We start from the raw sequence: 12,642 nt of genomic DNA, 5'->3' as shown, positions 1-12,642 counted from the left end.
CAAGTTTTTATCCAGAGTCTGACCTACTTCAATAAATCCAGCTGACACTGGCTATGAAATTAGTACTTAAGTTTTTAAAACTGCTAAAGTGCCCTCAAAGCAACCCAGAAGGACAGCCCAACTGTGCCTGTGGGAGCTTCACTCAGAAGGGCAAAAGGATTCCTTCCACAGCGATGAACTGTACAAACTTACACAAGGTCCACAACCGAGGAAAGAAAACACGCCCCGTGCACTCACAGAGTCCCAGGAAGATGGGATAAGTAGCCCTAACGATGTTCACCTTGGTAAGTGCCAAATTATTCAAAGCGGTGTTTAAATGTTCAGAATGAGCCGTCTGTCCACAATACATGCTTTACAGTCAAGCTTTAAACATACTAAGGGAAGAATTGACCACATTTTTATATGAGATTCTTCCCTTGTTTCTGGTGCATGGTAAAGGTTAAGTCAAATGAGATCAACCAATTAACTTGCATGCCATCATGCCTCCTAATTAAAATTTTTCAAAATTTGATTTTTTAAAGGGCTTTTCCCATAGCTACATATTTGGCTTGGAGTAGGGGTGGGGAGATAGCAAACATAAAATGGCCTTCCTCTACTCCAGTGTGGCTCTAAGGCTTTGGATGGACTCTAAGAGGCATTGTAAACCTTTGTTTAAAAATGACAAACTGCTACTAAACAACCTGTGCTCTAAGAGAAAACCTAGGAGTGCTGAAGGAAAACATATTTTTCCTCTCCAACAAATGCTTCCTAATGGCTCTCTTAAAAGAAAATAAAGAGAAAGGAAACTATAGTACACCTACAGGCGGTTGTGAGTTGCACAGTATGGGAGCTGGGAACTAAAACCAGGTTCTCTGCAAGAGCAGCAAGTGCTCTTAGCCACTGAGACATCTCTCCGTCTCCCATGCACTAGGTCTCTTAGCTTCCCGTGTCACAGTTCCTCAGCTGTGGCCTGGAGATGGATGGTGATACTGTACATGTCTAGCATGTGGGGGGCCCTGGGTTCCATCCCGAGCATTAAGAAGAAGGTCTTAGGATTGGGGAGCTGGCTTGGTTGGCAAAGCGCTCACTGCACAAGCATGAGGCCCTGGGTTTGCATCCCCAGCGCCCGCGCAAAGAGCACTGTATGTTGGCACACGCCCTTCCATTCACTGCTAGGTTCTCATGCTATCCGGAGACAACCAGGAGTCTCACGTGGCTTCCATACAAGCCTCCCTCGTCCTGCGTGTTTGCCTGGTGGGTGAGCTGAAGCACGTAACCAGCTCTGTGGAGCACTACTTCTCATAAACTTAGTAAGCTGTAGCCACTGCACAGAGAGTCCCACTTTCCCCTCCTCGTCCTATTCCAAATTCCAGGATGCTTCTAGAACTCACTCTTAAAAACAAGTGTGAGCTCAGGCAAGCTAACATTTGTCTATGCACACCCTGTATTCCTCCATCCCTCAAAAAATGTCTCAGCTTTCTTTCACGTTTTCTTGTACCAGAATGTTCTCCTCACCCATTTTTTGCCTAGCAAAATCTTTTAGAATATACTTAAATGTTACATACCAAGATTTTTTTCACCTGAATTAGAAAATATCTAATGTTCCAAATCTAGTCATTTTATTTTAATTTAAATGTGATATATATTGGCATACCTCTCCAGCCCACCAAGCTGTTATTTTCTCTAGGGAGATACCACTTATCAATCTTTATTGTTATTATTAAAGCCTTAGTGATTACCAAGGCTGGGCTGTGGTGGCACAAGCTTTTAATACCAGCACTTAGGAAGCAGAGGCAAGCAGATCTCTGTGAACTGGAGGCCAGCCTGGTCTACATAGTGAGTTCTAGCACAGCCAAGGCTACACAGAGAAACCCTGGCTTGAAAAACGAAACAGAATTATGAAGACCTCTTTTTGGCTACACAGCAAATAATAATTTTGGAGGTTTGTTTTTTTTTTTTTTTTTTTTGTTTTGGTTTGGTTTGGTTTTTGTTGTTGTTGTTTAGACAAGCTCTGATATCAGCCAGGTTGGCTCTAAACTCACTATGTAGCAAAGCTGGCCCTGAATTCCTGACCCTTCTGCTTTTGCCTCCTGAGTGCTGAGGTTACAGGTATGTGACCCACCTGGCCATATTTGGAGTTACATAATGATCAATAGAGGTGAGGCAAGACATGTGCTGATTCTATTCCTACATAAAAAAAGCACAGCTCATACTTACTATCTGAACTAATCCCTCAAGCAAGTTGCTGACATATGTACTGGCATTCCTACCTCGTGTAAAACCTCAGGGAGATTAAATAACTCCCCTGAGATGAGGCAACTAACGGATAAAATACCTGAGGTTTGAGCCCAAGTTTTACTGCACAACACCTCAGTGACTTTTAACTTCCTCAACAGTACAAATCCATCTGCAGGACAGGGGTCGAAGACAAGGTGCTGCACGCAATCAACACACCATTCAGGAGCCACCGCAGTGACTCGTTAGCTGTACCATGATAGCAAATCCACCCTCAACTATCCTCGTCAGGTCCTCTTCTTCCTCAGAAGCCTCTGAACAGAGTCAGAGAAGCTCTGACGGGAATCAAGACATCACGGCTGAGCCCACTCATCACTTACTAGTCTTCACTTCCTTGTTTCTTTTAAATTTCTATGGGTATGCTGTTTGGCCTGCACGTGTATCAGTGTATCACACATTCACAGTGCCCACGGAGGCCAGAAGAGGGTGCTGGATCCTCCGGGGACAGAGCCACAGCCAGTTACTGGCACCAAGAGGGTCCCAGAACCAAACTCAGGCCGCTTGAGCCACCTCACCAGCCCACTTTTTTTCTCATTCCCAATTACGTTTAGATTTATTAGGAGAGGCAAATGATCGTTCTAGGCTAACAAAAAACGGTCCAGTATCACAAAACCTCCCTCTTCGTGACTGTCTCATTTTACGTTTGCACATTTAGCTATTACCCTGTCTTCAGTGGCTACGGCAAATACTAAAGTGAACAGTAAATGATCAGAATACACTCTCACGGCTACTAGTACCAGTTTGTCTCTTTACCTCCGGTATTTTTCCTACAACCTTTTTTATCACTGGACAATTCTTCTACAACCAAATTTGCCTAGATAAATGTACAACCAAAGTTCCAGCCACTTCCAAAAATGGCTGTGTGGACCTACGTCTCGGTTCTGTTTCCTCCCTAGGCTACTTCTCCACAAACACAATCAATTTTTCAATGGTTTTCTTTTCTCCTAGTTTTATTCCTTTTGATGCCATTTTGAAATCTTAATTCTTTTTTTGTTTTTTTAGGTCACTCTGACACTACGTACCGATGACCGTATTTCCTTATGAACATTTTCTCTAGAACACTGTGCCCATTCCATTGTTAATCCCTCAAGCCCTTAAGTCGGACATCCAATCTGAAGTTCGCTCTGGCGCGCTTCATCTGTCACTCCTGTTACCCTCGCACCTCAATCATAACTAAATCTTACTCATCACATCTTGCAATGACTGCCCGTCTATCTGAAACTGTGCTCGGTGACATCAACATTCACTTGACGTTTCTAGCACCTAGCACGTGTGACACCTGCAGCAAAGCACCTCATACACACCTGCAGCATTAAATCTGACCCCACTCCCAGTCTGCAGGACCACTGTCCCATCCCTCCTTCCAGCCTCACTCTTCTCCACTGTTCTCTTCTTTCTCAGTCTGGTACTGTGCCTCTCTACAAAAACATTGTCAACAAACAGAAACCTCTGACTCCGAGACCATCCTCAACACATAATCACACCTCAATCTGTCACACTCCAAGCTAGAATACAGTTTTGGTTTTCTCATATCACAAAGTATATTTTCCTCTTATACTTTTTAGTATAATTAGACACATGCATTGTCTTAATCATAACAATAAAAACTCAAATTCAGTCAGAAACTATAAACTGCCATCAAAATGGGCAAAACAGAAAGTCGCTCAGAGGAGCATTTACTAATCTCAACAGGAGCAGTGGATTACCTGAGTAAGGATGGAGAGAAACCGCCCACCGAACTGTGAGTCCTAGCAAGACCACGATTGTCACCTGGGACCAGCTCTCCATAGTTCTTCAAATTCTGGGGTGGGGACAAACGCCAGGACTGGAATGCTTCCTCTGAAGTCAGTCACTAGTCTCCTTCTCCAAAGCAACGTCACAATCTCTGTGGTTAGGAGCTTGAGAAAATTTTAAAGATGCTTTGCTTTGAAACAACGAAAAGTTGATTGTGTCTGTGGAGAGCAGCCTAGGAGGAAAACAGAACCAAGATTTAACTCAACACAGTACCCAAACAATGAACCTAGGAAGCCACTCAGAAATGTGGGGGCTTAGGGGGAGGGAGTGGATTGGGAGAGTTCCATGCTCCTTACACACAGGATTGGGAAATGCATTGCAAAACAAGACTCAGCCTGTCTAAGGATGAGACAGACGAAGGCGAGTGTTTCTGAAAGGCCCGGACATCGGCACAATCCATGTCCAACATGTCCACCTACAGGCACACACCCGCAATTCAACTCCAGCACTTCCGAGGGTTAAGACACAAGAACAAAGAGACCACAATGGTGGGAAAGAGGTACATTATCTCTGGTACAGAGGAGTTTGTCTTTGCATTTAGTTTAGAAAAACCTTCCATCAACATTATTTCTATAGTTTTATTTTTACTTCCTTTCTCAAGCCATCTGTGTGCTAACCATACACATCAGCTTTCCACGTGACGGAAATAAACTTTTAAAGACAAGGCAGTAAGGACGGCCCAAATCTTAGAAAAGAAACTACAAAAAATAAAAATATGTATTAACCACCTAGAAAGGTTTTTTTGTTTGTTTTGTTTTGTTTTCACTTTCTATTTCTTTCTTTAGGTTGAGTAGTGTGCTTTGTTTTATTGTTTCCACATACTGGGGATGGAACCTAGGGTTTTCACATACAGTAGAAGAGGTAAGCGCTCACAAAGTCATATCCCAAGCCAGACAGGAAAGCTAAAAGCAAGAAGAAAATGAACACTTTCCTCTAAAAAATAAAATAAATTAAAATAAAACTATGAGCCATTTTAAACATATTCAGAGAAAAAATATAAGTTGACCGGGCACTTTCGGAGAAGACTGGAAGTCTATCTCTTAAGCTTACATTATTTTTTTACTTAAAAACATCAAGGGGCTAGAGAGATGGAGCAGCAGTTAGGTGTGCCTGAGGCTCTTGGAGAGGGGTGGTGTTCATTCCCAGCCCCCACAGCAGGCATAACTCCAGCTCCAGGGGCTCTGACACCCTCTCCTGGCTTCGGTGTGTACTTGGCATACTCGGCATACACTCACACTGTCACAGACACACACATAAATAAAGATGAAAATATTAAAATTTATTCTGAAAAACATTTCAACTATTTTTTTATATCAAAAGCAATGCCAGAACTCATGGAGCTTAGATAGAAAGACTCAACGCACTGAATGAGGCCACATTACTTCAGCCTTATGGCTTGAATGACAAATTTTTTTCTCTCTGTCTCTCTCTGGTTTCAAGACAGGGTCTCTGTGTAGCCTTGGCTGTCCTGAAACTCACTTTGTAAACCAGGCTGGCTTTGAACTCAGAGACCACCTGCCTCTGCTTCCTAAGTGCTGGGATTAAAGGCCTGAGCTACCACTGCTAGGTTCCTTTCTCTCTTTTCACTGCATTGCTCCTCAAACTGCCATCTCAGAAGCAAGATAAAGAGAAAATTAAAGTTAAATCACTTTCCAAAGCTAACTGGATTTTTGGCACAAGTCAGAGACCACTATAAAACACTCAAATGCTTTTTCAGTCTATACTACAGTTTCTTCTATCAACATGCTGAGTTACAGTCAGTCAGACTTGAAACGTTTTTTTGTTTTGGTTTGGTTTAGGTTTTTTTGAGACAAGGTTTCTGGGTCATCACTGGCTATCTGGATTCACTTTGTAGACCAGGCTAACCTCGAACTCAGAGATCCACCTGCCTCTGCCTCCCCAAGTGCTGGGATCAGACTTGAAATGTTATAATCTAATTCCACTAAGACATTTAACACTTCTAATTCAGCTAGGCATGGTGGCACACACCTTTAATCCTAGCACTTGGGAAGCAGAGGCAAAAGGATCTCTGTGAGTTCAAGGCCAACCTGGTCTATAAAAATGAGTCCAGGATTACACAGGGTTCTTACACAGAGAAACCTTGTGTCAAAAAGAAAGAAAGAAAAACTTATACTTCAAATGCTAATCCTGGGTAGCTTTAAAAACATATATACTTAATTAACTAACGTGGTTTAAGTAATATTTTAACTAGGAAATTTAAGTTACTGATGCTCATAAGTTACTTGATGCTCAAGTTGACAGTTTCAGCTGTCAACTTGACATGAACTTAATGTTATCCAGAGAAAAGAACCTCAACTGAAGAACTTCTCAGATCAGACTGGCCTGTGCCCATGTCGGTGAGACATTTTCATAATTGCTAGTTAATCTAGGAGGGCCCAGACCACAGTGGACTAAGGCATCTCTAGGCAAGTGGGCCTGCACTTATAGAAGAAAGCTAGCTGATGAAGATCCAGCTATACCACTCCTAGGCATATATCCAAAAGATGCTCAAGTACACAACAAGGATATTTGCTCAAGCATGTTCGTAGAACCTTTATTTGTAATTGCCAGAAACTGGAAACAACCCGGATGTCCCTCATTTGAGGAATGGATACAGAAATTGTGGTACATTTACACAATGGAATACTACTCAGCAATTAAAAACAAGGAAATCATGAAATTTGCAGGCAAATGGTGGGAGCTAGAAAAGATCATTCTGAGTGAGGTAGCCCAGAAGCAGAAAGACACATATGGTATATACTCACTTATAAGTGGATATTAGACATATAATATAGGATAATCATACTAAAATCTGTACACCTAAATAAGCTAAGCAAGAAGGAAGACCCTGGGTAAGAGGATGAATCCTCATTCAGAAAGGCAAACAGGATGGACACTGGAAGAGGGAGAAAACAGGGAACAGGACAGGAGCCTACCACAGAGGGACTCTGAAAGACTCTATCCTGCAGGGTATCAAAGCAGGGGCTGAAACTTATGGCCAAACTTTGGGCAGAGTGCAGAGAATCTAATGAAAGAAAAGGGAAATAGAAAGACCTGGAGGGGACAGGAGCTCCACAAGGAGGAAAAAAAAAATTCTGGGCACAGGGATCTTTTCTGAGACTGACACTCTAACCAAGAACCATGCATAGAGATAACCTAGAACACTGCACAGATGTATTCCATAGCTGCTCATTGTCCAAGTGGGTTCCCTAGTAAGGGGAACAGTGGCTGTCTCTGACATGAACTCAGTGGCCAGATCTTTGATCACCTCCCCCTGAGAGGGATGCAGCCTTACCGAGCCACAGAGGAAGACAATGCAGCCAGTCTTGATGAGACCTGATAAGCTAGGATCAGAGGGAAGGGGAGGAGGACCTTCCCTATCAGTGGACTGGAGGAAGAGCATGGGTGAAGAAGAGGGAGGGTAGGTGAGATTGGGAGGGGACCAGTGAGGGGGCTACAGTTGGGATACAAAATGATTAAACTGTAATTAATTAAAAAATAAACAAATAAATTTAAAAAAAGAAAGAAAGCTGGCTGAGCAAACCAGGGCGCAGGACAGTGGGCAACAGAATGGTTTCTGGCCCAAGCTCCTGCCTTGGCTTCTCTCAGTGGTGGGCTATAACCTACAAGATGAAACAAACCTTTTTTCCCTAAGGTTGGCTATACTTATAATGGTTATCATAGCAAAAGAAGGCAAACTAGGAGGCTGATCACAAGTAGTTAAATGAACTGTCCTTGGTTCCAGGTAATCTGATGTAAATACTTCAGGAAACTTAATAAAAAGTCTATTGACAATAACAAATCATCAGCATCATAAACTTAAACCATGGAATGCTGACCCAGCTTGCCAAGAGCACAATGGTAGAAGACGCAGCTACATAACAGATCAAACACTCAAATCCAAAGTTTTCTCTAACAACTATGGCGTGAATCTAACCCTAGAACTAACAAGAATTTATAAATTCAAGTACAGTCAAAGCACTGCACTTAAACTTGGGGAAAAAAAAAAAAACAAAAGAAGTGCTGGCTGACGAGAAGGCAATAACACGACTACTAACAGACTTCAGTTTTGCATGCACCGGTGAATGACAGCCCACTTAAAACTAATTATTAGCAACAGAAGTTAACTAGGACTGTAGCCTAGAGATGAAACGCATGCTCTACACACATAGGTCCTGGGTTCAATATCCAACATCAATAAAACACTGCAAAAAAAAAATTAAAAAAAAAAAAAGTCTGTGCGAATGACAGCTGTCCAAACACAAATGGGCTTCTCTTCAAGTTCAAACAGAAACTGGTTGACTATTTGATTGACTCATATTTTAGATGTGGAGACGGGGTCTTGCTATGTTGCCTTGACTGGCCACAAACTTGGGATCCCCCTGCCTCAGATTTCTGATCACTAGGATAACTGATATGCACTACTTAGGAATCATTAAGATTCGATTTTCAGTGGGGTGTGTGTGAGAGAGAGATGTATATACATCCACAGGAGTATAGGTGCCCCCATAAGCCACAGGTGACAGATGAGCCAGAGTTATAGGCGCTTGTGAGCTGCCTGACACAGCAGCTGGGAATCAAACTCGGGTCCTCTACAACAGAAGGAAGCACTCTTAACTGTTGTGCCATCTCCCCAGTCCCCCAGAAAGACTTTTAAGAATCAGAAGAAATGACTAATTTCTATAGTGATTTCTAAGCCTAAGTCTGGGTCTCCCAGGCACGAGGACATGTTGGTACTTCTGCAGAGTCAATGAATAAAATGGATGCGGCATAAACGTGGAAAACATCAGAATCGTCATACATCCACACGCTTAAAATCCATACATCTAGCCACCGGCCTTGATGATGGAACCTCTCTGCCTGCCTCCGGCTGCGTCTCCATCCCCTCCTTCGGCCACAAGGTCTTTCTTCTGGGATAACCTGTGAGTTCATTCAGGCTGTTTCTTTTCACTCCTTTAACTCAGCTTTCGCTAACCTTTTGCCATGAAGTCATCCTTTGGGAAGACCATCCTTCCCCCCCCCAAACTACAATCCCTTTACCGTTTGTACCATCGTCTTCTATAACATTCTTCCTAATTTCGTTCACCACCAGAACTGTATGTTTACAACACAGAACATTCTCACACATAATTTCGAGTAAGTAAAGCTTAAGACACTGAAGAAAACGGGGCTCCACCTTTGTCTTACTTAGAGTTTCTACTGCAGTGATAATCACCATGGCCATTAGCAACTTGTTAGGGAAAGGCTTATTTCATTCAGACTTCCAGGTGACAGTCCATCATGAAGAAAAGGCAGGAACTCCAACAAAGCAGGAAGCTAGAGGCAGGAACTGGAGCAGAGGCCATGAAGGAGGAGTGCTGCTTACTGGCTTGCTCCTCATGGCTTGCTCAGCCTGCTTTCTTATACTTGCCCAGGGGTGGCACTGCCCACGGTGATCAGGCGCTCTTACATCAATCAAGAAAATACAGCCAGATACTGTGGCACTTCTGAGGCCAAGGCAGTCGAATCTCTGAGTTCGAGGCCAGCCTGGCCTATACAGTGAGTTCCAGAACAGCCAGAGCTATACAGCAAAACCCTGACTTTAAAAACCATTTAAAAAAGAAAAAGAAAGAAAATGCACCACAGGCTTGCCCACAAGCCAATCCCGTGTGGCCATTTTCTTAGCTGAAGCTCCCTCTTCCCAAATGAGTCTAGTTTGTGTGGAGTTGACAATAAACTAGCCAACACACCTGTACGGTTCTACAAATTAAGAAAAATGTTACTATGGTGATGGGGAAAGTCTGACGAGATCTTGTAAGATGCTAAGAGTACTGTTATATGAACTGAGTAACAGCAGGAAGATGGGTTTCAGTTAAGTGACAAACTGACAATTTCCAGTAGTTATGTACACTATGGTTCTGCAGGCATGTTATTCCAACAAAACAGCTTAGGAGAAAACGGCATTCGCTTGTCATTTGGAACAGAAACACTATGAGAGCCAAGATTTTTCTCCAGTCATTTCAAGGCCCTTCCACACTGAGACCAGGGTTGGCAGAAAGCAGGAACCCATCCCATTCGATTAGAGGGGATGGAGGGTGGGGGCAGGAGAAAGGAGGGGAAAGAGAGGGAGACTAACTTTTCTGAGTTCTGTGCGGTTATCCAGTGAAACACAGGATCTCACTGCGTTGCTCTGGCTAGCCTAGAACTCGCCTGGAACTCCGAGAGATCCTCCTGCCTCCGCCTCCCCTTGAGAGCACGACCAGGAACTTCCTCCTTAAAATGTGACTGCTGTCCCACCTGCAAGCTCAGCTTCGGCTGCTTTCTCAGGAGGCCACGCGCACATCCCAACACCCAGGCTGCTAGCTTTCCCTATCGACGGACCCGAGCAACTCCCGCCTCCTGCCTCTGGACGGACCGACCCGCGGGACAGCCCCGGGACAGAGTGGCCGCCGGGGCCGCTGCGGCCAGGCCGCGTCAGCACTGCAGGACGGCCGCACGCCGAGGGTTCCGGGGCTGGGCGAGGCCTCACCGCTAGCGACCAGGTCGCCCGCTCGCGCCGGCTGCCGGGGCCTCCCCACGCCTGCAGACTCCAGACCTCCGCAACCCCACGCTCTTACTCGCAGCCGGCCTCCCGAATCCGCGCCCGCGCCCTCGCCCTCGCCGCCCGCGGAGCACGCGCGCCTCCCGCGCCCGCCGCGGGAGCGAGCCCGTAAGGCGAGGGGGCGGGGCGGTGGGCGGGGCCGCCGGGTGGGCGGGGCAGGGAAGGCGGGGCCGCCGCCTTTCCGGAGGCGTGTTGCAAGCCCTGGAACCCGAGAAGCCTAGCCGGGGTTAGGTCAGGGGCAGGTGGAAAGCCCCTTGCTCCTCTTTCCCCGGGATTGCGGCCAAGACCGGAGCGGCTGCTTAGCCCACGGATTCCTGCAAGGGGCGGCTCCTGCCTGCTTCGCAGTGGCGAGCCCTTGGCCAGCCCTCACCCCCCGCGGCAGGTCTTCCTCCTGGGCCAGTGCCCTCCAGCAGCCACCAAGCCAGTCTACTTTCTTTTGGAGCTAAGCAAAGACTACTTGCCTAGTAAGGCTGGGAAGTCGCTTCCGCTGAGAAACCGTTTCTAGAGGCTCTAGGTTGAGCCTATCAGTAGCACTAGCCACACGTGGTGATAATCTTAGCCCGAGGGAGGCTGAGGGAAGAGGATGGGGAGTTAGAGGGCAGCCTGAACTACTTAGCAAGACCCTGTCCCTGACCCACTAAAAAAACAGCTCTGACCCAGAATAGACACTGCATGCCCCATCAGGCAGAATCGCCTGTTCCCACATTTGCCAAAAATAATATTCTCCTCCTTCCCTCAAACCCTACTTCTTATGTGTGCCATTCTGTGGACGCCAGCTCTGATATAAGTAAAAACGTATTTGACTATTGCTAGGACTGCTTTGTGTATGTGTGTGTGTGTTGTCTACGTGTGTGCTCAATATGTACAATATGTGTTACCTGTGTGTTCTTGAAGAGGCCAAAGGTCGACGCTGTTGTCTTCCTCTATCCATCCGTACCTTAATTTTCGAGACAAAGTCCCTCAGTCACCCTGGAACTCGCCTGTTTGACTACACTAGCTGGCCAGTGAACTCCAGGTATGTCTGTCTGTCTTTGCAACATGAGTTAGTTGGCTTGGCTACATATAAGTCCAAGGATCTTATGACTGTGGAAACTTGGCAATCTATAACCAATTCCCTGCTCTCAGAAAATTTAATTCTCTTCGAAAAGCATGTTCCCTGCAAAAAAAGAAAAAAGACAGGAGTAAAAGGAAGTGAATACTGTCACACACAGTAGTATATACACTGCTGCCCACCAGAGTCCGGACAAGAGTTGGGCTTGGGCTCCGAGTAAACTATCAGCTACCAGGAAATGCTGATGAGCCACCTTAGCTGTGAAAGAGAAACTGAACACAGGTACATAAAACCAAGAGCACAGGTGTCTGAATCTAGGCAACAGAAATGGCTGACACCAAAACTGTGGCAGCTGAAAAAAGGGCAGAACATTTTTTTTCCAGCTTATGTGGTAGCTAATGAAAGAGGAAAGGTGGTGTTAAGAAAAAAAGAAAAACAAACAAACAAACAAAAAAAAAACCCTGAGCTCCCAGGCTGCGGTGTCAAAGTCATTTGGTGATCGGTAAAGGCTCATTAATGGCAGGGGAGGGAGAACGTCTTAATAAAGCAGGGACAGCCGCCAGGTCCAGTGATGAAGAGCGCTGACCTGGAGCTAGTCAGCCTGGTGAGCAGCCAATCAGGAGAGGGGCAGGTGATCTATTGTCCTCACCCTCTGAACAGCAGTCTTGCTGTGTCTAAACAGCAAAATTTTAGAACAATAGGGACAACAGGAGTGGCACTGGGTGTCCCCTTCAGTCTGTCTATGAAGTTTCATGCTCTCAGCCTGTGGCCCTGAGTGGGTAGGCCAAGCCCAGTCCCCTGGGTTGGATGGAGCTGAAGATCTCATAAACACCAGTATGCTGGGAGAGGAACAGGGAAAAGGAGGGGACACATTGCCCAGGGCCAGATATCCTAGCAGTGAGGCTAAAGTGAGAAGCTGTGACTGTGGCAATGTGTAAAACAC

General features: G+C 45.4%; 1 protein-coding gene across 4 annotated transcripts in view; it reads right to left on the bottom strand.

Moving 5' to 3' along the window:
- The window catches only part of Alg6 (ALG6 alpha-1,3-glucosyltransferase), a 44,661-nt gene extending 33,926 nt beyond the window's left edge, over positions 1-10,735 (bottom strand). The window contains exons 1-2 of one of the 4 annotated variants that reach the window (XM_060365951.1): positions 10,665-10,735; positions 3,981-4,240 (exon numbers count right to left, since the gene is read on the bottom strand). In XM_060365951.1, coding sequence (XP_060221934.1) covers positions 3,981-4,062 — 82 coding nt within the window. In that variant the 5' untranslated portion in view covers positions 4,063-4,240; positions 10,665-10,735. Of the gene's footprint in view, positions 1-3,980; positions 4,241-10,183; positions 10,310-10,344; positions 10,525-10,576 lie in introns of those variants that run through there. The other 3 variants (XM_060365949.1, XM_060365950.1, XM_060365952.1) reach the window with 3 other exon arrangements.
- Positions 10,736-12,642: the final 1,907 nt, after the last annotated feature.

Source organism: Meriones unguiculatus, chromosome 12 (assembly GCF_030254825.1).
Source record: "Meriones unguiculatus strain TT.TT164.6M chromosome 12, Bangor_MerUng_6.1, whole genome shotgun sequence".
NCBI classification, from domain to species: Eukaryota; Metazoa; Chordata; class Mammalia; order Rodentia; family Muridae; genus Meriones; species Meriones unguiculatus.
The sequence above is the reverse complement of the archived record's forward strand: the minus strand, read 5'-3'. Positions and strand labels throughout refer to the sequence as shown.